Source organism: Argopecten irradians, chromosome 8 (assembly GCF_041381155.1).
Source record: "Argopecten irradians isolate NY chromosome 8, Ai_NY, whole genome shotgun sequence".
Lineage (NCBI taxonomy): Eukaryota > Metazoa > Mollusca > Bivalvia > Pectinida > Pectinidae > Argopecten > Argopecten irradians.
This window is the reverse complement of record NC_091141.1, coordinates 36,065,109-36,092,556: the sequence shown is the minus strand read 5'-3', so window position 1 is coordinate 36,092,556 and position 27,448 is coordinate 36,065,109. Positions and strand designations below refer to the sequence as shown.

Genomic DNA, 27,448 nt, shown 5'->3' with positions numbered 1-27,448 from the left:
AGTGGATAGAAAGAAAAGGCATGGAGGCATGAAAGAAGTGAAGAAATAGTTGATGAGTTTGTCCTAGTAAAGTAGATAAGGGAGACAACCCTACCTCCCCAGGGGTAATACAAGGTTACACTAACGATGAGTTTGTCCTAGTGTAGATAAGGGAGACAACCCAACCTCCCCAGGGGTAATACAAGGTTATACTAACACATATACACACTACTCTCTGAGAGTAAATTCTAATTGGGTTTGTCTAAGTGGGTTGATTGTCTCTCTATCGAATTTGTCTCTCAATGGAATTTTGTCTCTCTATGGAATCTGTGTCTCTATGGAATTTGTCTCTCTATGGAATTTTGTCTCTCTATGGAATTTGTCTCTCTATGGAATTTGTCTCTCAATAAACTTTTGTCTCTCGATGTACTTTTGTCTCTCTATGAACTTATGTCTCTCTATAGAATTTGTCTCTCTATGAACTTATGTCTCTCTATAGAATTTGTCTCTCAATGGAATTTTGTCTGTTTATGGATTTTGTCGCTGTGGACTTTTGCCTCTTTATAAACTTCCTTCTTACTTTGAAGACTTACTTATAGTATGTCTGTCTTTCATAGTTTTCTTTGTTCTTTTGCTGATTTAAGATTTCTTTTTCTCCTCCCTCTGTGTTTTAAAACACATGTGACATAATATGACTAATATTCCATCTTACCTGAGATTAACCAGTTTATTTGGCCCCTTGTACTTTTCCTTACATTGATTTCTGTCAATTTCCTCTCTATCATGTACTTGTTTTTCTATCTTTGTACTTTTCATTTAAATCTTTTACGTTTGTCTTTCATATAAGTATTCTTAATTTGCTATTCTTCAATGATTAATTGTTTCCTTCCTTGTATGTCTATATTCCTATACTATTTAATGTCTTCTCTGACTTTACAACACAACTGTTACTTATCCCTTGCCTCCCTTTCTCCTTGTTTGTCCCTTCCTCTTCCTTTCTCACTCTTCCCATTCCATTCCTCTACTAACTTGTGTCGTTAGTATTGCTTTGGTTTCCCCACCCTCTAACTTCTACCAGCACCTGTTGTGGTACTCTATTCTGAGCCTACCACCTGGATATCGCCATCACAGCATTTTATCTTTTCATTATGCATTTATCTGCTCTTAGTGACAGGTAGAGTTATCTGCTCTTTGTAGCAGGTAGATTTATCTGCTCTTAGTAGCAGGTAGAGTTATCTGCTCTTTGTAGCAGGTAGAGTACTCTGCTCTTAGAAACAGGTAGAGTTATTGGCTCTTTGTAGCAGGTAGATGTATCTGTTCTTAGTAGCAGGTAGAGTTATCTGTTCTTGTAGCAGGTAGAGTTATCTGTTGTCAGTAACAGGTAGAGTTATCTGCTCTAAGTGACAGGTAGAGTTATCTGCTCTTAGTGACAGGTAGAGTTATCTGCTCTTAGTGACATACAGAGTAACTGCTCTTAGTGACAGATAAAAAGGTGAAAATAATTATCTGTTCAGAAGATTAGATAACTGCATAAGGAAAAGATGAAATAATTTTACCACATTCTATTGGTGGGGTAAAAAAACCACAATATAATCATTCGGATAAAAAACATTTGCACTGAAAAGGTTATTATAAAAACATACATTAATGAAAGTTAATGACCTAATTACACAATCAAGTGAGGGTTTATGGGTTAAAAGAAGAAGTTTTAACTGCGTAACTGGTAAGTCTCTAACACAACCGTACTGACCAATTCAACACCATTATATATATCTATTGTATACATATTAGTGGACTGGCATGGTTTTACACAGTTATCTGCCCTTTCTTGTGGAGCATCTCATCAACCATTTATATCTGCTTAATTCACTGTACATGTAATTAATTCAATAATCCATTAAGGATGTGACTTTGTGTTAAAATAATACGGTACAAACTTACGTGTCGCATGGTCATTGATAAGTAGCGTGTGTGCTTGTCATTTAGCTCCGTTACCATGGCAACTATTCATCATTGAAGCCTCGTTTTCAAATTATGACAGCATGATATTCATGATTTGTAACCATTAACAATTATATATGAAAAAAACTGAATATTTGAAAGTGTGCAGTAGATTAAATAGTGAAATTAAATATTTTAATTTCATCATTCCATGAACCATTTTGATTTTATGATTTTTGTTTGTTCAAGAACTGTTAATTTGTGACTGATTATAACTGATTTGACATTTATATGACAGTTTTTATACAGTGATCATGATCATGTGTACGTTTGAACCCTTTGATGATTACACTATCATGTAATGAATCTTAAAACACCCTGATTTCATGGTCCTATATATATCTATATATTTATCTTGTTTGTATTTCAGCTTTCGGCAGAATTGGCAGCATCAAAGAAAAGTCACGGATGAGTGGAACTGCCAGCCTTGATTCTTCTGCGGCAGCTCGTATTAATGGAGCCCTAGGGGAGGGTAACTATGGTGACCGTAGCCATGGAGATCTCATCAACAATTCAGTTCAGGGCCTTAAACGGGTGGCTCTGTATGTTCTCGGGGAGAAGGCACAAATGAAGGTACAAAACCCTTAATTCAGTACTTAGGTTTAAGTTTGCTTTATGTCCTATCTGTTATTGTCATTTGAATATCGGTCAGATTGGAATAGTGGAAGAAAACCAGAGCTCCTAGAGAAAAAACTATCAACCTTCAGTTGGTACTTGCCTAGTGTAATACATCGGCTGTAAACACATGGCTTGAAATGGAGGGCTATAACTTCAGACACCATAATAACCATTGCCACCCCAATAATAATTAGATATCAAGTTATACTGTGTATTGAAAAACAAATATAAAAAGTCTCCTAGGTGAAAGAAAAAGTGTGAAAAAGTTAACAAAGTTCAATTTGCAGATTTATTTTAATACAAATTGTTCCACTTCATTGAATTCCATTCAAAATTTTATTGAAAATACAAAAGAATCTTGATTTGATATTTTCCAAACATCTGGTGATCTTGATTTGATATTTTCCAAACATCTGGTGATCTTGATTTGATATTTTCCAAACATCTGGTGATCTTGATTCTCCAGGGTATAAAAATGGAATCTTTTCCGAAGTGTGACTTCATCCCAGTGGATTTTTACGAAGTACGACATGTGAAGGCAAGCTTTAAGAAGTTGATGAGGGCGTGTGTACCCAGTGCCCCGCCCACTCAGGAAAACACCTTCTATAAGGCAGTGGAGGAATGTGAATGGCTCCTACAGGTACGCTTATACTTATCATCCTTCATCATTTAAAAATATGCTAGGAGGTGGAGAAAAGCCAGAATACCTGGAGAAAAACCACCAACCTACTGTCAGTATATAACAACACCTAACATAGGTTTCAAACTTGCAACCCTGCTGGTGCTGGTGTGGTACATTACTTTGATTCATTACCCATAATGCTTTTTATGAAGATATTCCATCATGTGACTTTGGCTGACAGTAATATTGGTATTAATCACTGAAGGTTTTGGTCATACGTTCGTGAATGAAAAATCTTCAATATAAACATTTAATTTATATTTGTGAAAATACAATTCTCAATATCTAGTGTTTGTGAAAAAAGGAGTCAGAACACTTCCTTCTATTCTGCTTGAATCCATGATAACATTCAGTTGTACAGTGTATAAGGTCTTTGAGACTTTGCGTTTGGTATTCTGTATTTGCATATTACAGAGTTATCTTCTGTTGTGGGTAAGTATTGATTGTGACGTCATGTGTTTGAGCATAACGCCATACTTTTCGGAGAAAATTACGTGAATTGGGCTCACAAAATAATAACGTCACAATGGATACATACCTGCAAGGGAGTTAACTCTGTAATATGCAAAGACAGTATACAAACCTTGGCGTATATTTAAATAAGTTTTTTTTTTTTTTTTTTCCCCACAGATACAGAACATCCTACAGTTGGCTGGTGCCACCGTTGACCTTTTAGACGTACAGGGGTCATCTGTGATGATGTGTCTAGAGGACGGCTGGGATTTCACAACGCAAGTCGTATCTGTGGCCCAAATTCTCCTCGACCCATATTATCGTACGATTGAAGGCTTCCGTGCCCTTGTGGAGAAGGAATGGCTGTCCTTTGGACACAGATTTACACACCGGAGTAACCAAACTGCTGCCAACCAAGCGAGCGGATTCGCTCCACTCTTCTTACAGTTCCTAGATGTAGTCCATCAGGTTTGTTTCTAATTGTTTTGTTAAATTTTGTAGTCGGTTGTTACAGCTATGTTAGTACAACTGCATGTAAAGTGGCCTTTGATAATGGGGTAAATTTAAGGCCAATAGCATCATTCTCTGCCTTTGGGGCATGAAAACAAAATCACAACCCATAGGGTGGTTCATGAATGTCTGAAACGAGGGGGTGGTAGAAAAATATGACGCAGTTGTTTCCAGTGCTTCCAATACACCTTTGGAGAGTTGCTCAAAGAAGATGTTATTGGTACAAAAGTATGGTCGTTAGTCACATCTGACAAGGAGTTGCTTAATTCAGGTATCTAAATGATAACCAGAGGAAAAAATAAAGTCATATACGTATTACAAAAGGTTGTTTAACTCAATGGGTCAGGTTTGACCGTATTTAGACTCCTCAAAATGAGATCCTCTTCTTGTTATGAAAGGCAGTGTATATTTCACCATTACTCCAGATTATTTGACTCCTACAGTCGAATGGATGCTCTATACTAGATAGAATAACTTCATGAATTTTACTGTTTGTATTCCTTAATTAGCTCTAACCACTGATACAGAACTTAGCTCTAACCACTGATACAGAACTTTTTGTGGACAATTTGTCTTGTGACTGATGAAATTATTTGAAAAAGCAAATAAACAAATGCTGTTGAAAGTTTCTCTCCGAATCTACTGGCATTCTTTCCCCTCCAAAAAGAAGAAATTTTACATTGTCTCTTTGTGCAGGTGATGAACCAGTTCCCATTGTCGTTTGAATATAACGATTTTTACCTGCGTTTCTTGGCCTACCACTACGTGGCGAGTCGTTTCCGGAGCTTTATGTTAGATAATGAGTACGAGCGTATGGAGGCCGGCTGGCTGTGTGAGGAGAGGAAGACGCCGAAGATTGATGACACCGACGTCGAGGGTGAGTCTGATGGCTTCATTGTTGTATAATTCTGAGAAGAAAAATTGAACCAACTTTCTTTTTTAAATCTCAAGAAACCACAAAGAGCTCAGGAATTATTGATAAAATTCCTTTCTTTTCTGAATCTAAAGCCAAATTTTCCTTTCTGGATAAAAAAAAATTACTGTATCCTTTCCAAATAAGAAGTAAGTACCAGTAACTTCCTTTCTGAGTCTTTAAGTCAACTCCTCTCTATATTGATCAAAATAACATCATCTTTTTTCAATCAAGATGAACGCCTTCATTTACTTCATTTCTTCTGAGTCAAGATGAACGCCTTCATTTACTTCATTTCTTCTGAGTCTTAAGTTGACTCCTTCCCTTATTCGGATCACAAATCCGCTTCTTTTTCTCCTGATAAAAAGATATTATCTTCATTTTTCCATTCGTTTCTGGATCATAATTTGAGTATTTCTCCTGTGTTGTATCGACAGCCATTACAACAGTTTTACCTTCTTTCCTTAAATTAACTGCTATATAAATTGTGATTCATTGTCTGTGTTTTGTGTTCTAGGTGGGTTTGCCTATCGCCACCAACACCAGCCCAGCCTGGGGATGTCAGTATGGGACTACATAGACAAACATCACCGTAAATCATCCATCTTCTGGAACTTCTACTACAGTCCACACGATCAGGAGATGGTAAGTGACGAGCTAGTCATAACAACATTATATCGTTTAGTCAGTAATTTTTCGCAGAATAGCATCTTCGTAATTTTGCGAAACATTGTATGCAGAAAAAAAGATTTTAAGATAATGAGACATGCTAAAACCATGTGTTACTTGATTGTGAAATAAGATTTGCAAAAATTCAAATTTTATTGTTTGAAGTACCCAGTATGTCTTCTTTTGACCACACTATGATAATCTAGACACTTATGTTCCCAGTTCAAACTGTCAAATTCCATCAATCGGTCAATAATCAAATTAATTCTGAAGAAGTCTGTGATGTGGGCCTTGTTTTCTATAAAAAAAAAACCAAAGGATAAATATTTTTCGTTGAATGTATCATTAATTTTTGTTTCAGAAGAGACAATCTCTCAACATCCATAACCTCAAAAACACTCACTTCATGCCTGTTAAGATTGTCTCTTCTGAATTATAGTTTCCCTTCTTTTTGAATCCCCTCCATACCTCTGAGTATCCAGGCGGCTGGTGGAGGACCCACTTACCCACCAGACATACTTTGACATCTATGGCTCTACATCTTGGATATATTAATTTTTGTTGTGCTTTCTGCTAGGTGCTGCGGCCATACTCCAACATGTCAAATCTGCGTGTTTGGGAGTACTATCTAACAGAGGACCTGGCCCACGGCCCTCCATACGAAATTGAGGTTACGCAGCGGGAAATACAGCTAAATGAGGAGGAAATTACAGAAACCTCGGGTCAAATGACGCGGAAGGTTGTTAATGGTTGCTATGACAACATACGTATACAACAACCTGACAGTTTTACATGGCAGCTACAGGTTAGTTATATATTAGGGATCAGTTCTCCGTCTCTATAGTAACTAAATCTAAACCATGTTTATGCAAAATGAAATTTCTTATGGAGCAACTCTTTATTCTCTCTTCAAGCTCTTCAAGTTCACCCTAGATTTTTATTGCAAAGCAGATAATTTAGGAATCTTTATAAAATTGTAATTTTGCATTTTACATCCTATGAATACTTGAGACAGTTTTATATATATATTGGGTAAAATTACATTTTGATGGTCTCTTGGCCACAGTGATCTAGTGGTTAAGATGTCCCAACATTTACCACAAGCCCTCTACCTCTGAGTCACAGATTTAAATCCTATGTGGGGCAGTTGGCAGGTACTGACTACTAGTCTGTGGTTTACGAGATTTGAAAAATTATTTAAAAAATCGGTATATTTACTATAAAACAGAGAAAGAGACGATATTGGAATTTTTACCCCGCCTCGATTAAAGTTATGTTTTCACAATAGTATACCTTTTTAGCTCACCTGGTCCTAAGGACCGAGATGAGCTTATGGGATACCACAGCGTACGTCGTCCGTCGTCCGTCAACAATCGACTTCTTCTCAATAACCGCTGGTCGGATTTCAACAAAATTTGACTGGTAGCATCCTTATGGGCTACTTACTGAAAATTGTACAAATGATGGGGCTGATCCCCCGGGGGCCTGAGGGGTGGGGCCAAAAGGGGTCAATTTGGCTATTTCCATATAAACAACTTCTTCTTTGAAACCAAGCATGGGATAGCACCCATAATGCAATGGTATAGGGTGGGGATTCAAAATTGTACAAATGATGGGGCTGACCCCCCGGGGGCCTGAGGGGCGGGGTCAAATGGGGTCAATTTGGCTATTTCCATAAAAACGAAGCAAGAGATAGCACTCATAATGCAATGGTAGCATCCTTATAGGGTGGGGATTCAAAATTGTACAAATGATGGGGCTGACCCCCCGGGGGCCTGAGGGGCGGGGTCAAATGGGGTCAATTTGGCTATTTCCATAAAAACGACTTCTTCTCTGAAACTAAGCAAGAGATAGCACTCATAATGCAATGGAAGTATCGTTATAGGTTGGGGATTCAAAATAGTAAAAATGATGGGGCTGACCCCCGGGGGGCCTGAGGGGCGGGGTCAAAAGGGGCCAATTTGGCTATTTCCATATAAAAGACTTCTTCTCTGAAACCAAGCATGGGATAGCACCCATAATGCAATGGTAGCATCCTTATAGGATGCGGATTCCAAATTGTGCAAATGATAGGGCTGACCCCGGGGGGCCTGAGGGGCAGGGTCAAAAGTGGTCAATTTCCATATAAATGACTTTTTCTCTGCAACTTAACATGGGATTACGCTCATAATGCAATGGTTACATCCTTATAGGGTTTGGATTCAAAATTGTGCAAATGATGGGGCTGACCCCCCGGGGGCCTGAAGGGTGGGGTCAAAAGGGGTTAATTTAGCTATTTCCACATTAACGACTTCTTCTCTGCAACTAAGAATGGAAGAGCACTGATAATGCGATGGTAGCATCCTTATAGTGTTGGGATTTGAAATTGTACAAATGATAGGGCTGACCCCCGGGGCCTTAGACGGCAATAGATGCGAGGTCAAAAAGGTCAATTAGGCTACAACTTTCATATAAATTACTTTGTCTCTGAACCTATGTATTGGATAGCATATTTGTATGGTATCAATAGCATCATTGTATGGTTGTGATTCAAAATTAAACTTTAGGAGTCAATTTTGCTTATTTTTCTAATTGTCAGAGTCTTGTGATAATTACTAACAAAAAACCAGGTGAGCGATACAGGCCCTCTGGGCCTCTTGTTTCCTAGAGTAATAGTCACGCATCAGTCCTCCGATAATCCATAATCACACACATACAATGCAAAAGCATATAAACGATGTCTATAAAGTCAAACGCAATATTTTAATCCAAAATTACCGGCGCTTCCTGACTTGTGACATCGAAAGCAACATCCTAGTCGAGAGCGATTAGAGTGACTTCCCCTGCTGTGTAATTCGATCGGTTTAGTCAGATGTATTCCAATACATTTTAATATTCAAATTTTCCGCAAATTTTTCGGATCAAATGAAACTGAATGTTCTCTTGTAGGAGATGTACAAGACTGAGAATGATTTGGGCCTACTGCCACAGAAGTGGAAAACAGTCTGGGACAAAATAGAGCGGCCAAATCGCGACACCATCCACAGGAACGCCTCCTTCAATACTCAGATGGTGCGGTCTCATGGCCGCTCGATCCACAAACGGTCGACCTTGGAGATCCTTGTCAAGGGCAAGATGCTTGGTGAGGCGGCCAAGATGTTCAGTCAGCCCCACAGATTCGAGAAATACACGTACACCACACCTGTGTACTGTGATTATTGTTCTCAGGTCCTATGGGGACTTCTCAAGACAGGTGGGCATCTATTGTATCTTACTCAAATTATTCGTGGGTAGTTTCTCTCTCGTTTTAGAGCTTTTGAATAATTTCATTTGTAGAAATTTTAAGGGTTAGCAGATGGAACAACAATAACAAAATATATTATATATATCATAATTATTGCAAATCTGTACAAATTTTGGCCTTGAAATTGAGGCCTCAAAAGGGTAAGGGGCATTTATAGGGATGTGGGCGCTTATTGGGTCGAATACGGTAATTACAATTTGTTGTTTTTATGTTACACATTACAGTTTAAGTGACATTCCTTTGTTTTAATGTCAGGGAAGTGATGAAGTTCCAAAATATAAAATAAATTTAAGAAAATTGATTACATATGTTATATGGTACAAGAATACAGGTAACATAATCATTATTGCATGATGCAGAAATATTAGAGTAAATACATTTTCCATTTGACATTTTCCATTTTAAATTTTCCATTTATTTTGCAGTTCAAAATCATTTCAAAGGAACGTTCCTTTAATAATGTAAAGTGTTTTAAAAGGGGACATAGTTCATTTGACTTGCTTATAAATTAAATGATAAAATTTATTGCTTTTATTCCTTAATAAGGAAATTTAGTTTCAATTCGGTCTTTATATATGTCAGAGGTAACTCCCTTGGGGGCCGATTCCAATTGTCCCGTCATTTACTTTGCATGGAAAAGCTACATTTTCTCAAAAAATATGAGGTTACACTCATAAAAATATAATATAACACTGATATACCTACCCACAAGGGCAGATAACTCTCTTATATCTAATAGTCTCTAGAGCTGATTATTTATATTACAGGCATGCATTGTGCAGACTGTGGTTACAACTGTCATGAGAAGTGTGTCAACAATGTACCAAAAAACTGTACCAAACTCAAGATTGTCGCCGATAGCAACAGCAGCTCAAATGTGTCGCGGGCGGGAGGTTCAGAGTCAGGGTCTGTCACAGGAGGTGAGTAGTGTATAGGTACATCACTGTAAAGCAAGTTTGTTTCGCCTGCGATTTATTTTCTCGAATTTCACGATAAAGGTAAAATTGCGAAATTTTCTCTCCATGAATTAATATCATAGACAATTCTTGCACAATTGAAATCAAAGATATCTCCATTCAATTTTAAATCAGAGAAAATGTTTTGATATGGAAATCACAAAATTTTGTAGGCACAAAGGACAGCTGGTTTATATTGGCTTTAAAGTTCCTTCTTCTTATTGTCTTTTATCAGTTATATATATAACATTGATGTGATAGCAAAAATAAAAAAAATATGATTTGAAAGAATTTTTCACATATAAAAAAGTAGTTTTATAAATTTCCATTTTTTCCATTTCAGTAACTACTGTACCCAGTACTTCTACTGGATATGAACAGATGTCATCAGGGAGTAGTGAACAACAGACATTTGAAGGATATTTATTCAAACGCGGCGCACTGCTCAAAGGCTGGAAACAACGCTGGTTTGTCCTCGACTCTACCAAACATCAGGTAAAGAGTTATGATATTGTTGTAGTGGAAATTTTATTTGTGATATTTTGATGACTAGTGCAATGTGTAGACTATCATCTTCATCAGACAGATGACAAGTACGATGTGTACACTGTCATCTTCATCAGACAGATGACTAGTATGTGTACACTGTCATCTTCATCAGACAGATGACTAGTATGTGTAGAATGTAAATCTTCCTCCGACAGATGACTAGTTCGATGTGTATACTGTCATCTTCATCAGACAGATGACTAGTTCGATGTGTACACTGTCATCTTCATCAGACAGATGACTAGTTCGATGTGTAGACTGTCATCTTCATCAGACAGATGACTAGTATGTGTAGACTGTCATCTTCATCAGACAGATGACTAGTTCGATGTGTACACTGTCATCTTCATCAGACAGATGACTAGTACGATGTGTACACTGTCATCTTCATCAGACAGATGACTAGTACGATGTAGTACACTGTCATCTTCCTCCGACAGATGACTAGTTCGATGTGTATACTGTCATCTTCATCAGACAGATGACTAGTTCGATGTGTACACTGTCATCTTCATCAGACAGATGACTAGTATGTGTAGACTGTCATCTTCATCAGACAGATGACTAGTATGTGTACACTGTCATCTTCATCAGACAGATGACTAGTATGTGTACACTGTCATCTTCATCAGACAGATGACTAGTATATGTAGACTGTCATCTTCATCAGACAGATGACTAGTACATGTGTAGACTGTCATCTTCATCAGACAGATGACTAGTACATGTGTACACTGTCATCTTCATCAGACAGATGACTAGTACGATGTACACTGTCATCTTCATCAGACAGATGACTAGTACGATGTAACTGTCATCTTCATCAGACAATGACTAGTAAGTGTACACTGTCATCTTCATCAGACAGATGACTAGTACATGTACACTGTCATCTTCATCAGACAGATGACTAGTACGACACTGTCACTTTCATCAACAGATGACTAGTACATGTACTGTCATCTTCATCAGACAGATGACTAGTACGATGTGTACTGTCATCTTCATCAGACAAATTTAACTAGGCAGCATAAGTATGCAAAAAAGTTTACAAGTTTTCTTTGAAATGAAGGTTTAAGATCGATGGTCAATGTCCGTGTTGGCACTGAGTATAATCTTTGTTATAACATTGTACTGGGTGAAAATGATGTTATCTTATTACCTAATTATTTTCTAATGTTCAAGTTTTTGTACTTTTATGCTATAGAAAAATTGAGTATTATATCTGTTTTGTGAAATCTATTTGTTTCCAATGACAGCTGAGGTACTATAATGCTATTAAAGATTTGTAAATTTATTTTGTACCTGTTATGTATCTATTTTGACAGTTGAGGTATTATGATGCGATGAAAGATTTGTATATTTATTTTGTAAATTCTATATGTTTTCTTTGACAGTTGAGGTACTATGACGCCATGGAAGATTCTAGTTGTAAGGGATTTATCGACTTACTGGACATTGTGTCGATACAGCCGATCAAAAATGTACAGGGAGCTCCGAAGAGATCTGATGAGAACGCTTTCTTTGAGGTGAATAATATATATTATTACTCCTATGTTGTGTATTTTCATGCAATACAAGATACAAATGTCGTTGATTTGGATTTGGTTTGAATGTTTTTCCGCAATATACTGTGCAAATTATAAATTTCATGCCATAGTTCATTTTTTTTTTACAAAATTGATATACTGTACATATCCAAAATCTGGATATAGCTTTTCATGTAAACATCATGCATGCTGACGAAATTTAAAGTATATCATTTAATACAACTTCTCACTGTGCATTTAAGCTGAATCCATACACTCTGTAATCAAAACATTCAGCCATTTTTTATCCAACTAAGCGATTCAAGGTTTGGCTTTCTATTAAAATCAGCAACAAAACGTTCCACCAAGTATTGATTTACCGGTAGCAGGTGTTTTTTGATGCTGTGAAACAGCAATTATAGGTACGCTCGGCGAGCTTAAGCACATCAAAACAATAATAAGAATCCGCGATGAAAATTAAATGCTGTTTTGTTACTTTAACACCCTAATATTGAAGGTATAAAATAATAAAACACACATGTACAGTAATTGTCACAACGATAATTGATGTTTACAATTATGCAATTAGTGATGTTTTCCGATGTTTACTAAGAACTTTTTTCGTTTTCATAACGAGAATCATCTGGTGTTCACCCAAAAATCGCACACAACCCCTTCTTAATTTATTCCTCCGGGGTAGATTTTCTAAGTTTGCTTATCTATTTGAATGATACAAAATTGATACTATAATTGATTATTAATTATATTTGTTTTAATGATTTATACAAAAAAATAAGATTTGAATGTGTTTTGCAAAAGTCTATTTGGTTGAAGTTGCAAACTATATCTGATAAAATTACTACGCTCTCTTCCACCTAGAGATGTGAAAGCTCGAATTGCCTCCCATTAAACTTCATTGCTATTAAGCTGAATATTCATAGCTACATATTACCGTAGTGAAAGTGCACTGCAAGTTGTGTTTAAACAAACATACACCATGTTTTACATACACAATATTTTATTTGCAACAATGGTTCATTACATAAAAGGATTGTTGTAATAGGTAACCAATTATGACTTTCTATTTGACAAAAGTATCTGGCCATGATTTAGTAGTCTAAAGTCGGCAAAGCAAAGTGATACGTAAACTTGCAAGCAGCCATGTTAATCTTTCTAATAAGGAAATCAATACATAATCCGAAAATCACAATATTTCTGTTGTTATTAAATGGATATTAATTAACTTGTTTTCTTTTGTTTTGAAGAGACATTGATGAAATTTTAAAGTTCAGTAATTAATTTGTGTATATAAGCCTAGATTTTATTAATCACTTATAACACGAAAATGGCACAAAGTTTTTTTACCAGATTTATTGGTTTAATAAATCTTCTTATTTCAGAAATAAGAAATTTTGATATAGGCTAAAATATATTTCAGTTATTTCAGGAAAAAACCAAACTATTTAACTTATGGTTGTTGAATCAACTTAAATTATAATAAGATAATAAATATTTTTTGTTTCACTCCAAAATTCATCATTGTACAGTAAAGATCTATATATGCAATGTACAACAACATGGTAACTAAATTTAATATAAATGATAAACCAATTTCTTTATTCCTTTGTTTGAGTCCTTCATTCACAGCATCTATGAGTGGCCTTGGCACTTTGATTTAATTACAGGCAGTACCCGGGCCTTTTAGGCAGTTAAACCTGGCTGTGGTAACACTTGATTTGGCCTGAATTACATAAGATAGCATACAAATAGTTTAGAACAGTACTCCCTGAAATTGAAATTGTACCGCCTCTCCTGAAAGATGATATATGAAACCACTGCAGTAAAGTGATAGGATTTTTAGGTCATCTGACCCAAAGGGTGAGGATGACCTATAGTCATCATGCACCGTCCGTCCAGTCGTCCGCCTGGTGTCCACACTGTGCGCCGTGCGTAAACTTTACCATTCAAACACTTCTTCTCAATAACCGTAAGGCCCAAAGTACTCATATTTGGCCTGTAGCATACTTGGATGATGAGGCTATCAAAGTTGTAAAAATGAATGACCTTGGACCTACTTTCAAGGTCACAGGGGTCAAATAGGCTAAAATCTTTGAACGACTTCTTCTAAACTAAACAAAAGGTCCAGGGTACTTATATTTGGCCCGTAGCATGCTGGGATGAAGGGCTACCAAAGACGTGAAAATAAATGACCTTGACCACCTACTTTCAAGGTCACAGGGGTCAAACAGGCTAAAATCTTTGAACGACTTCTCTAACATAACCAATAGGACCAGGGGGTAACTCATATTTAGCCTGTAGCATGCTGGGATGAAGGGCTACCAAAGTTGAGAAAATAAATGACCTTGACCTACTTTCAAGGTCACAGGGGTCAAATAGGCTAAAATCTTTGAACGACATTCTTCTAAACTAACCAAAGAGGTCCAGGGTCATATTTAGCCAGTAGCATGCAAATAAGGCTACAAAAACAGTTTTTGACCTTGACGTATTTTCAAGGTTACCGGGGGTCAAATAGGCTAAAATCTTTGAACGAAACTAACTGAAAGATCCAGGGTACTCATACCTCATATGCTGGGATGCTACCAAAGGTGAAAATGAATGACATGCTCACAGGGGTCATGGCTAAAATTTTTGGGTAACTAACCCCAAAAGTCCATACTCAGTTGCATGCTGGGATAAAGTTATAAAAATGAATGACCTTGACCTTCTTTCAAGGTCACAGGGGTCAATTAAGCTGAAATCTTTTAACTACACCTTTTAATTAGCCAAAAGGTCCAGGGTATTCATATTTAGTCAATAGCATGCTGAGATAAAGGGCTATCAAAGTTGTGAAAATGAATAACCTTGACCTACTTTCAAGGTCACGAGAGTCAAATATTCCAAAATCTTGAATTTTGAACTTCTTCTCAAGTTCTACCAGTGTGATTAAGCTGAAACCTGCATGAAATGATCCTGACATGGTCCCGACCAAGTGTTGTTATATTTTATGTCGATCCAAAATCCAAGTTGGCTGCCACAGATGATCCAAGATGGCTGCCACAGATGCCATCTTGAAAACACATTTGAACTTCTTCTCAAGTTCTACCAGTGCAATTTAACTGAAACTTGAAACATGAAATGCGACTGATATGATCTTGCCAAAGTGTTGTTATATCTCTGGTTGATCCCAAATTGAAGATGGCTACCATGACACCATATCTAATTATTTTCCTATACAGCTATTGCCAAGATAGTCAGATGACCGTTAAGGCCCTTGGGCCTCTTGTTTATGGAATGAAGAGAGGAGGATTTGTCTTATTTCCCTTGTCTATCCTGTCCCATCCCATTCTGTTTCATTCTGTTCAGTCCTTTCCTGTCTTGACCTGAACAAATTTCATATGGAGTCAGGACGTCGCTTTCATGTACCTTTGATTTCGTTTCAGCTGAAGACAGTTCGCCGGGTCTACAACTTCCTGGCATTTGACGCTAAAACTGCACAGGAGTGGATCGATCGGATACATAGCTTTATATGAAGGCTTGCTTAGAATTCACGTCATTGCCTCCAAATCTAGTGTTCAATTAAATATTTACAGGCGGAATAACAGTTATTAATATTTATGAATATGTCATAATAAAACTTCTTGAGGTGGAACTTTATAATGATGGATGGAAAAAGTCTGGCTACTGTTTTTTATCGTCATGATACAAGATAGAGAATGGCAGACGAAGCAAATTGAGTGTTGTGTACAACAGACGTGGGTTAGAATGTGTTGTTAAGTGTTGTGATGGACCTTGGTCACAAAATATGGTTGTGAGGGACAACAAAGGAGTGAATGACCTTGCTAAAGGTCAAACTGACCACAGACTGACCACTGCACCATGTCTTCTACCTAACCATACAAACATTTTTTTGCTAACGTATCAAAATACCGCAATTTCTTATCAGTGGTGTCAAACGTACATTCATTAATTTGAAAGTTTTATTATGAATTTGAAGTTATAAATTCAAACAACTTTTAATGAATTTTAAAATCATCCGGATTTGAATTAACGAAGAATTGCTGATTTGTCATTGTGTGTCACTGATACTGCCAATGGAAACGACTGATAATAAAAAACTCACCTCATGTTTAATTGATGTTAACGGTATTCTGTCTTTGCATATTACAGAGTTATCTGCCCTTGTGTGTAGTTATCAATTGTGATGTCATAATTTTGTGAACAAAAGTAACATTGTTTTCCCTGAAAGATGTTCATGACGTAACGCTCACAAAAACATAACGTCATAATCAATACCCACGGGCCAGGGCAGATAACTCTAATATGTAAATGTGGGATATGGCTGTTGTCTGCCAGTCGTATGTTTAGTGAGTTTGCGTTTGTAGAAAATGTGTGTATGAAGAAATGTGTGAATACTAGGGCGAATTAAATGTGTTTTTACCGGGGGATCAACTGTTTGTAATTTGCACAACATCATACTATTTATTATTTTACTACATCATCATTTAATATGACAGTTTTTGTCCATTTTTATGTAATTATAATCATAATTAACATTTTTCGCCACATGTAGTTCAATAAATTAATGTACAGACATGTGTAAGTTTAATGCGATAGTACCAGTGTTTTAATTATTGTAAAAGGACCCTGTTTTATTGTAGATACTGATGTACATGTTAATATTTAGCTTGAAATTCTCTCACCATTGTAAATAACCGTGGGGTAATTTCCCCTTGTGTAGAGTTATGTACCTTTCCCAGAGTTGTCTGCCCTTTGTACATATTTCTATGTCCTTGCACAGTTCATGATGCTATACTGCAGTTTAACTGGCAGATGGTGTTATGACAAAAAGAGCAGTAATGATAGATGAAATCTCTCTCAGTATTTCATAATTATATTAATTTAATTATTTGATTTGTAATTCTGAAGAAGGCAATAGCTAATTTTTTGTTATTTCAGTATATCTGTCATGTTAATGTCCTTCAAAATTGATAAAATGGCAAACTTCTGAAGTTGATGATAAGTTTTCAAACTAACAGCGTTCATATGTTTCATAAAGTTTATTTATTACATTGATATCTATCTAAATAAGATTAACATTTCTGGAATAACTGTTGATATAAGGCAAAAGAAATTGTTGTAATGTTTTAAATTGTTCTTTCTTTTAATATTTGATATGGTACTATTTCTTAACTCTATTCTGGTGTAGAAAAATGATCAAAAAAATTTTTTTTTGAGTCGGGTAATTAATTTTAGAGTCAAGTAATTTATCACTGGGTAACTTAAGTAAACCTTTTCTCGTTACTGATTCAATATGTTATAATATTATAGTTTATCCCAACACCTTAAAACAGACCATTTTAACAATGTTAATAATCTATGGGTGATTTTTTAATAATACATCTTTATTTGTTGTGACAACACCACTAATTAACCTCTTCTTTTAATTAACGTCAGTAACAGGGTGTATATTGACTAATGTTGTCATGTTAATATAATGCACAGTATTGAACTTTATTTATTTATCGTTTCGATTTGTCAGAAACTTAATGTGTAGTCTTTGTAATATCATCAAATTTTTTATCTCTAGTCAAGGAACTTAAAAGATTTTATATCATTATATATTACTCGGAAAATATTGGGAGGATTTGATATAAGATGTACCAGGATTTTTTTAGAATAATGTGGACCGATATTTTATTAAATGAAATTTTGTATGAAATGACATTTATTTTAGCAATATGTGTAAGAAACATTCTGAATGAATTATGTTTGCCTTTTAAAAGACCTTTTTAATCTAGGACATTTGCTGATTTCTTAATATAACCAAGTGAAAAGTTATAGAAAAGTTAGAATCCCGGGTTTTTTTTTCTTATTTCAAAATGTAAAGTCTGTAATAGCTACTTTCTTTCATCACATGTTGAAAATCACTGAAATTGTTATTATAGTAACAGAAATACAATCTTGATTTATTCACCCCTAGATTTATGTAATGAACTATTCCAACCATTTTATAACGTATCTTGAGGGGTGTCTAGGATATGAGATTGCAGTGCAGTAGACATTTAATGTTAATGTCACCGAGTGAGCCATGACATCAATTTCGACCAAAGAATTCTCATTTTTGTTAACAAGCAGATTATTTTCGTAAATTTTCGTTACAAATTTATTTTAGTATTTTCTGGTGTAAGCTATTGAAATTACATCTTTCAGTAGTTTTTGAGAAAATTGTTGATCGTTAAAGCAAATTAAAGTTTACATTTTATATGTCTTATAAATGCCATAAACCAAAGTCTGCTGATTTGTAAATACAATGTACTAGTTTGACTATATTGTTAAAATATGCTAAATCTTTGCTGAATATATATTGAGCAATATAATGTAAATGAATTATCGCTGAGGTGATGATGATGAGGTATCAATATACTAAAATGACGTGGGCCAAGTACGATTAGTCGCACTGTCCGACATTTATGACATCAAGATATCACATCAAAATATGATGCCACAATTATCGGAAGGTAGGACAACAGCTTCGCTAACATAATTTTGGTATCTTGTAACCGACTTATTCTATCATGTTGTTTTTGGGAGGTTAATGTATTGATGGTAAGTAAACAACCTGTTGTTTGTTTGTGGGAGGACATTGTTGTTTTAAAGAAATTAATGTGACATGTCGTTTTGGCAATAATGAATTACTGGGAAAATAAACAACCTGTTGTTTTGGACAATTAGATTAAGAATGAAGCTCATGGATTTTCTGTGAAAGTTCTATCTTTTCCTGAGAATTTTGTTGCTGTTGACGGTTACATCGGTAGAAATATTGCTAAATTGACAACATGTTGTTTAATGCAAAAAAACAATATCCACAGAATTAAATTTTTGGTCTTGAAGGGAATAAGAAAAGTTGTTGATTTTGGTGAGCTGTTATTTCATGATGTACATCTAAAATATTTTGTGTATATAAATCTAGAAATGTCCTTAAGCATTTGCACTGCCATCAATTACAACTGCTTTAAAAATTTGATAACTTGCACCCTACACCTGATTCTTGAACTGTTGGACAGTTTTTGGTATGTTTGCAACATAGCAGCGGCAATATTTGACATATAAAGCTTTACAATTTTAGTCAATTTGTACATAACTTGATGGCAACAACATCTTTGTACCAAGTTGGCTGTTTCAGAGATTGAAGGAGCATAACACAGAACCTCGGTCCATGTTCAGTATGTGAACCAGTATGAAGAACTATATAATAATTAATACAGAGAGCATAAACAGGGGTTCTGTGCTTTGTCTCTTGGGCAGCAGGATTTTCTGATGACCAAAACACCACACATTGAGGAAAATTTTGACAGAGAGATATCTTTCCGTTAAATTGTCGAAAGTCGGGTGACGGGATATACAAGTGAATGTACTGAAAACGATGTCGGTAATTCATTGAACTCTAGTATTACTTGTATATATTTCATTACGTATTTATGTAGTGCACACAATAGGACATTTGTACAGTCACCAACACTTGACACTTTGTTTGTTGTAAATATATCGCCATGACCGTGTCTTTTGTATTAATTAGCTGGCTCAAACCTCGCTACTTACGAGACAGCTTTTGTCTACCTGTCCGTTATGCTTGTTTTGAAGTTTTAGTCCTAGAGCTATGCATTTATATTTACTATATGTTGTTGTGATAAAACCCATATTTTCTACTTTCGTTTTTTTTTATATCATATATTCTGTGTCGTGTGTGTTTACGTCAAATCATCACCACACCAAGCCTCGTTATCATACTCCAACTCATCGAGTGAATCTCTTGTTATGTAAACAATGGATTTATAGATACCGTGTAGCCGGTGATTTCCGCGCAACAAAAAATTCAGTAATTTTGACTTAAAAGAGAAAATAAAATAAAATCTAAGTAAAATCGAAATTTCGTAATATGATCTAAGAATTTCTACATATGATTTATCAATATTTGTTTATTTTGAAAATGATATTTCGTTTGACCACACAAATTTCCTGTTAAATTGCGAAAATAAATGCGAAAATTACTGGCTATGCAGTATTTGTATATTAAAAAGTTATCTGCCCTTGCGGGTAGGTATTGGTTATGACGTCATATGTTTGCGAGCGTAATGTCATACTTTTCAGGAAAAACAACATGAATTGCGCCCACAAAATATTGATGTCACAATGGATATTTACCAGCAAGGGAGCTAACTCTGTAATGTGCAAAGATGGAATATACCAACATCGGTAGTGCACGATTGTTCTGAGAGTTACTAGAGATTCCAGTCTATTTTCGCTGATTATCATGCATCATATTTTCATTGCTATACCAAATCTGATTGGTATACATTTTGGCCAGTAATGTCTTCATAAACAAATCAATGTAAAATCTACAAAATTATAAGAAGCAGTTTCATTTACCAAATTATAGTAAATACTAATGATTCTAGGAACATACAATAATTTAATGTATATCTCCTGCATATTTTATTGATGACGCTGTATCGGTGTGCAGAATTTACAATACCTGCCTCTGCCAGGGATTGAACTCGGGACCTGGGACCTGGATTACTAGTCTGACGCTCAAGCGATCAAGCTAAAGAGAAGTTCTCTCTAGCCATAAGGGTTACATTAAATATTTGTTATCTTCATAAACAAACTGAAATTTCAGATAGTTACCTGTTAATTCATTTTCGTAGTCTTTCAGTAAAGAAATGCTTCCCAAACATGAAATTGTAATTCTTCATTACAATAGAGAGAGAGTTGAAGTGAATTGGTTGAGCTACAGAAAGAGTACGATACTTTTGTAGATCTTTACCGGCGGCTTTCTAACCCAACTATTTTCTATGCATTTTGCCGTACAAGTTGCGGTATTGTACATACCAAGGTTTTTCTGCTTAACTCGCCTTCTGCTTTCATAAACACATTAAGCATTGTCTCAAATGTTTGATAGAAATATTATTGAGTTTGTTAAGGTCGGTTCATTATACATATGTGCCTGTACTTACATAACTTGTGCGCTCATGTGTGGTCCGAATTATTCTTGCAATCTATTGACCTTTTTATGAACGGCTCAAGAATAATATAAAAAGCCAATAGAACAGAAGAATAATTCAGACTACATGTGTGGCTCTACTATACATGTATACATTTACATAAACACATTAACTTACATTTAACATATTAACACGTGTGTGTACTCTATAAGCATGTGAATTGAACATGTGTGTACTAATGTACAATAAGCACATACGGGTACAATAAAATACAATAGACACATGGGTTTACCTGTATATGGTACAATATGTACGTTTATACCTGTACATGGTATATGAGTATGTATGTGTTCTCATATACACATGTGTCTAATACATAACTTATATGTATACCTGTATGATGAACTTAATGTATGTGTGCCTCTATGAAGTGTTTGTATGCATTGTATATACATCATATGCACATGTGTTTTACATGCATGTACTTTTAGGGATGTACAATTACACAAGTGTACAACATCATGTGTACCACACACATACGTAAAGTACCTATATTTTATACACCTGTGTAATCATCATGGATATATGTAAAATGTACATGTGTATTGTATATACATACATCTTTAGTGATGTATTTTTACACATGTGTACAACACACATACTGAAGGTGTACCTAACTATAATACACACATGTGTAATCATGCTGTACATATGTACGATGTCCCCTAACCATCATGTAACATGTGTTGTGAAATGTTTTGTCTCTATAACCAAATTATGTTCTAGGTGTTCATTACCTTCTGCAAATAATTTTTGTTGACTCTGTGCAATAAAAGACATGACTTTTGAGAAAAAAATACTTTTGTTGTGTTTATTGCTTTTCTGTAGAGATAGTAACAAGGAAATCCATGTGAGGCAGTTGTTAGGTACTGGCTATTGGTCAGTGGTTTTTAGGTAACCTGAGTCTCAAGTGACCTATTCTAATCGCCTTTTGTCCATTGTCGTGCGTCGTCCATCGTGTGTTCGTAAACAATTTACATTTAGGATCAAATTGGAATTTTAAGCATAAGGTTTGGTAACATAATACACTAACTATCAAAATGAATAACAAAAAATAAAAATTCTTATACGAAGGTTCAACTTCAAAAAGTATTTATCTATTTAAGTTTATTCTAATTTGTAAATACTTTTTACAGATTTGAACCAACTTTGCAATGCTCTCTCTGTATCAGCATTTAGGTGACCGTCAAGGCCTCTTGGGCCTCTTGTTCTGCGGATACTCTGGCTTTCCTCCAGCAACAAACCTGGCAATTTTCTGGCACGTCTTTAATGGACACTGACTGTTAATAGTATGTTAAAACTTATAAAAAAAATTTTTAAAAAATCAATATAGTCATGTAGCTTAGGCTTTCTAAGGTTGAGAAGATAAAAGAATTACTTCCCTTAGTTTCACATTGTCGGTATCAGAGTAACTTCCCTTCGTTTCACATTGTCAGTATCAGAGTTACTTCCCTTAGTTTTTCATACTGTCGATATCAGAGTTACTTCCCTTAGTTTCTATCAGATACTCCTTGTTCACACTGTCGATATCAGAGTTACTTCCCTTCATTTCACATTGTCGATATCAGAGTTACTTCCCTTAGTTTCACACTGTCGATATCAGAGTTACTTCCCTTAGTTTCACATTGTCGGTATCAGAGTTACTTCCCTTAGTTTCACATTGTCGATATCAGAGTTACTTCCCTTAGTTTCACATTGTCGGTATCAGAGTTACTTCCCTTAGTTTCACATTGTCGATATCAGAGTTACTTCCCTTAGTTTCACATTGTCGATATCAGAGTTACTTCCCTTAGTTTCACATTGTCGATATCAGAGTTACTTCCCTTCATTTCACATTGTCGGTATCAGAGTTACTTCCCTTAGTTTCACATTGTCGGTATCAGAGTTACTTCTCTTAGTTTCACATTGTCGATATCAGAGTAACTTCCCTTAGTTTCACACTGTCGATATCAGAGTTACTTCCCTTCGTTTCACACTGGACTGAGACCTCAATTACATACTTATGTATGTATTTTATGAAAACATGCAGCATGCCCTTGTGAACTTGGTATTTGCCAACGAATTTAATTTAGATGTGTAGTCAACTTCCAAGGGTATTTAGTCCGATTCTCTTAGAAAGAACAGTGTAAAATATTGAATTTTCTTATGTTTTTATTGCTCCAGGATCATTTGTAAAAAGTCCTGTTTGACCCCAACCCCTGACCCGGATATATATAATTGGCACACGGTGACACTTGATGACAGATATCTTGAGAAAATGCCGTTCAAGCTAGGTTGAAACTTTCAGAATTTGCTTCTCGGAAATTGACTTTGACCAGGTACGATGGAAACTTGTCAACGAAATTTTGGGAATTTATTATGAATTTTAACGATACAATGAAACATATGTTGTCTCGATCAACTGCCGTTATCAGAGTTACTTCCCTTCGTTTCATATTGTCAGTTTCAGAGTTACTTCCCTTCGTTTCAATCTATCGGTTCTGATGATATCAGAATATGAAATTTATGCGAGCAGAAAATACTAGCAAGACATGATAGCTTGGTCGCAAAAATTACATAATCTAAAATAATTTGAAACTAATTGAAACTCTGCAGACAGAATGAAATTGTATGGTTATAGTTCAAGAAAATAACCCTTTAAGCATACACTGTCCTCCAAAAGCTCTGTTACATATGTTAAATTTTGTTGACAATTTATCTCTCAAAAAACTCTCGAAAAATAAATTAATGAGTTAGAGAAGATAAATAAATTGATAAATCACATATACTTATGAACAAGGTTTATATTTCTATATTTTATGTATATTTCAAATATTCATGTGTAACACAACTATTGGAGGGCAGTGTAATGCAAGTTATGTACGGAATGTCTTCCATGGTCTAAAATTGAGTTTCCGTTAATCATCGATCTGGATAGTATTTAATTTAAATACTAGTAAATATAAATAGATAATGTTATTCTAAGGCACACATTTAAACTATACGCTACATAATGTTGGTGGTCCCACATTGTTGTGTACTAGCGTGACAAGCTTTAAGGTGTCTAGGTAAACAGCCGCTGTTTCTAATCTATCTAAAATGTAATCAACACATAAAAGAAGTATCGCGTTTTTGTGGTCAGTGAGTAAAACAAAATCAATTTTTCAAAGGAAAGAAAAACACTCGGTCCATCAAATATAATGTTGATGTAGCTCCATGCAACGGGGACATCGAATCCCGTCCCCATGTCTAGAACATTTCCAATGAAAAACTAGCAGTAATATCGCCCCGGAGGCCCAAGGATGGGAACTCTGTTTTGATATCGTTTATTTTTTAGACAATCTTTTTTTCTAGCTGGTTGCACCCTTTAAAAAATCCACCACTTCATCGTTTTGGCTTACGCACCGCTTCAGTCTCACAAAGAAAAAATATTTTAGGCACGATGTACTTGTATCAGAAACATATCTACAATGTATATACATAAATGTTTCTGCTTACAAACACTTCACACAAGTTGCACTTTTCTTGTTTTGTGAACTTTAACCGCAATGTTTTCCCGCTAAGGAATAACCTATGCTATCTATTTCAAGGACGACATTTCACGACAAATCAATGTTATGACTAATGTTCCTTTGTCTGCCATTAGATCGGCTACAACTTTATACTATCGACATTAACGCTAGGGTTAAGTAATGGAAATACCAAAACTGTGTAGGTCGGGGCTTCAGGTGTTCGGAAGTGATCCAGAATTAGATATTAAAAAGGAAAGAATGCTGAGTTAAGGAATTCAAAACAAGTTCAAATAGTCTTTGTATGTGTACCCGGTATTTACGTGACTTGTTTATATACATTAATTCCGTCATGTCTAAAATATGTCACATTTCTTCTTGGAACAAGCTCTATAGAAAATGAATTGTGGTGCGACATATTAGTGTGGCATCATGGGATAGATTGCATCATCTGGTTCTTCCAGTGATTAATTTCATGTTCAAGTCAAACTATTTAACGACCTCTTGTTAAAACTTTAGAAGAGTTCTTCCATCACCTAACAGTAATGTTGCATCTTCAGACGCCCAGAAGCGTAGTCCACTAGTATCTACGTAATTAATACGAAGTCTAACGGTTTAACACAATCATATTGTTTCAAAAATTCACCGGTGTTCACCAAGGTGACACCTACGGTCCATGACTTTTCATGCGTTAAGAGGATTTAATTATAATTTATTCACACAAGTGACGACTTTGGTTTTGTATATTGAAAAACAAAACAATAATCTGACAAAAATTGCGAATTGTATATTTTGATATTATTTCAAATGCGTAGTAGTGTTGGAGAATAGGGTCAATACTTGATTTTACATAACGACAAAACTAAATAAATGTTCTTAGATCAAAATGAATGGGATTTATTTACCTTATAAAGAGGCAATACATCTCTAAAATTGTTACTGATACTAAAATACAAATAAATTAGAAATAGACAAATTGGAACACAACTTAGACTAGCTTGATGAATTTAGAAAGAATCGATGTTCAATTTTAAGATAACAGTTTGACCTGAATTTTTCTTTTTTGCCTCAGTAACATTAGTAATATTCGGCCTTTAGCATCTCAATCTGCACTAAATGAACTACATTGTACAGCAGTTCATTTTACATGAAACATCTTTATCGGTTTAAAATAAAAACTTTCGTACGATCGTTAATCGGTGCCATTTCGCCTTTTCGACATTCTTCCCAAAAATCGACCTTTCTTTTCGATCACGCCGATAATGTGTGGTCGCAGCACCATTGGGTTTGGACGAGAGTGGACACTTTAACCAAACGGCATGATTCAAAGATTATATGAAGATAAATGTCAAAGCAGAGCTGTTGTCTATTGCAAACCAACATGACATTTATTCAAAGAGCAATGTCGATCCTTAATTTCACTGCATATATAAGATATCTTGATTGAGATATAAGATATCTCATATATAAGATATCTTATATACTTTATAAGATATCTTATATATTATATAAGATATCTTATATAATATATGATATATCTCATATATTTTTTTAATTAATCCTATATGAGATATCTTATAAAGTATGTAAGATATCTCATTTAAGTTATCTATACAAGATATTTTATATAATATATAAGACATCTGATATAATTGAAATCTCGTTGCTTTATAAGATATCTTATAAAGGAACGAAATTTCAGCAAAGGCCCAGAAATGAAGTCTCCCTACCCGGAAGTCGTAGAAAGCTGTACAGTATACTACTACTTGTTCAGCCAGACTCTTGTTGGCTTCGCATGCTGCACCAGTATCAAGCGTTTGGTTGAACGAGACAAAAGTATTCATGTGTAGGTCACCATTATAGCCAATATATTTATTGTCGCCATGTTCGAATTGACAACTAGAGTGATGGGAATTAGCTGCTTCTGTGTTTTCAATACATCGTTGAATACAACCAAACAACGGTTGATTCTCTCTTTCAATGCCATCTCTGTCATTGCGAACGATTCTAAGATGTGATCCGAAGTGCTCCGAATGATGCTCGAGGGGGAAATTAGTTTCTGGTTTTAAATGTTACGAAATCTCATTCTATATAAGATATCTTATATAGCAACGAGATTTCAATTATATAAGATATCTTATATATTAATTAAGATATCTTATATACGATATAAGATATCTTATATAGAAAATGAAATAAGATATCTTATATACTATATGAGATATCTTATATACTTATACAAGATATCTTATTTAATTTCTATATGAGATATCTTATATACTTTATAAGATATCTCATACGATATATGAGATATCTTAGATACTGTATAAGATATCTTATATAATATATGAGATATCTTATATAATTTATAAGATATCTTATATACTTTATAAGATATATTATAAACTTTATAAGATATCTGATATACTTTATAAGATATCTTATATACTTTATAAGATATCTTAATTACTTTATAAGATATCTTATATCTATATAAGATATCTCACATATATATGATATCTTATATAATTATATAAGATATCTTATATAATTCGATTAAATACGGGATAATCCTTGCTCCTTCAATGAATGTTAAATTGGCTTGCCATAGTTGTCATTACAAAGTTGACCATCATTACTACGTCTAACGTTACGACGACACTTAGCGCTACATCGTCATCATAACGACTTCGTTGTGACATTGACGTTACTCTATCATCGTCTAAGACGTTAAGCGTCACTATTACGACCTTTGA

General features: G+C 35.0%; 1 protein-coding gene across 5 annotated transcripts in view; it reads left to right on the top strand.

Moving 5' to 3' along the window:
* Positions 1–22,001, top strand: part of LOC138330240 (myotubularin-related protein 13-like) — a 79,681-nt gene extending 57,680 nt beyond the window's left edge. For all 5 annotated transcript variants that reach the window (XM_069277709.1, XM_069277707.1, XM_069277706.1 and 2 more), the window contains 11 exons: positions 2,351–2,553; positions 3,065–3,238; positions 3,911–4,201; positions 4,940–5,120; positions 5,674–5,801; positions 6,403–6,630; positions 8,754–9,057; positions 9,876–10,028; positions 10,408–10,559; positions 12,011–12,142; positions 15,583–22,001. In XM_069277709.1, the coding sequence (XP_069133810.1) occupies positions 2,351–2,553; positions 3,065–3,238; positions 3,911–4,201; positions 4,940–5,120; positions 5,674–5,801; positions 6,403–6,630; positions 8,754–9,057; positions 9,876–10,028; positions 10,408–10,559; positions 12,011–12,142; positions 15,583–15,672 (2,036 nt within the window). In that variant the 3' untranslated portion in view covers positions 15,673–22,001. The remainder of the gene's footprint in view (positions 1–2,350; positions 2,554–3,064; positions 3,239–3,910; positions 4,202–4,939; positions 5,121–5,673; positions 5,802–6,402; positions 6,631–8,753; positions 9,058–9,875; positions 10,029–10,407; positions 10,560–12,010; positions 12,143–15,582) is intronic.
* The last annotated feature ends 5,447 nt before the right edge of the window (positions 22,002–27,448 follow it).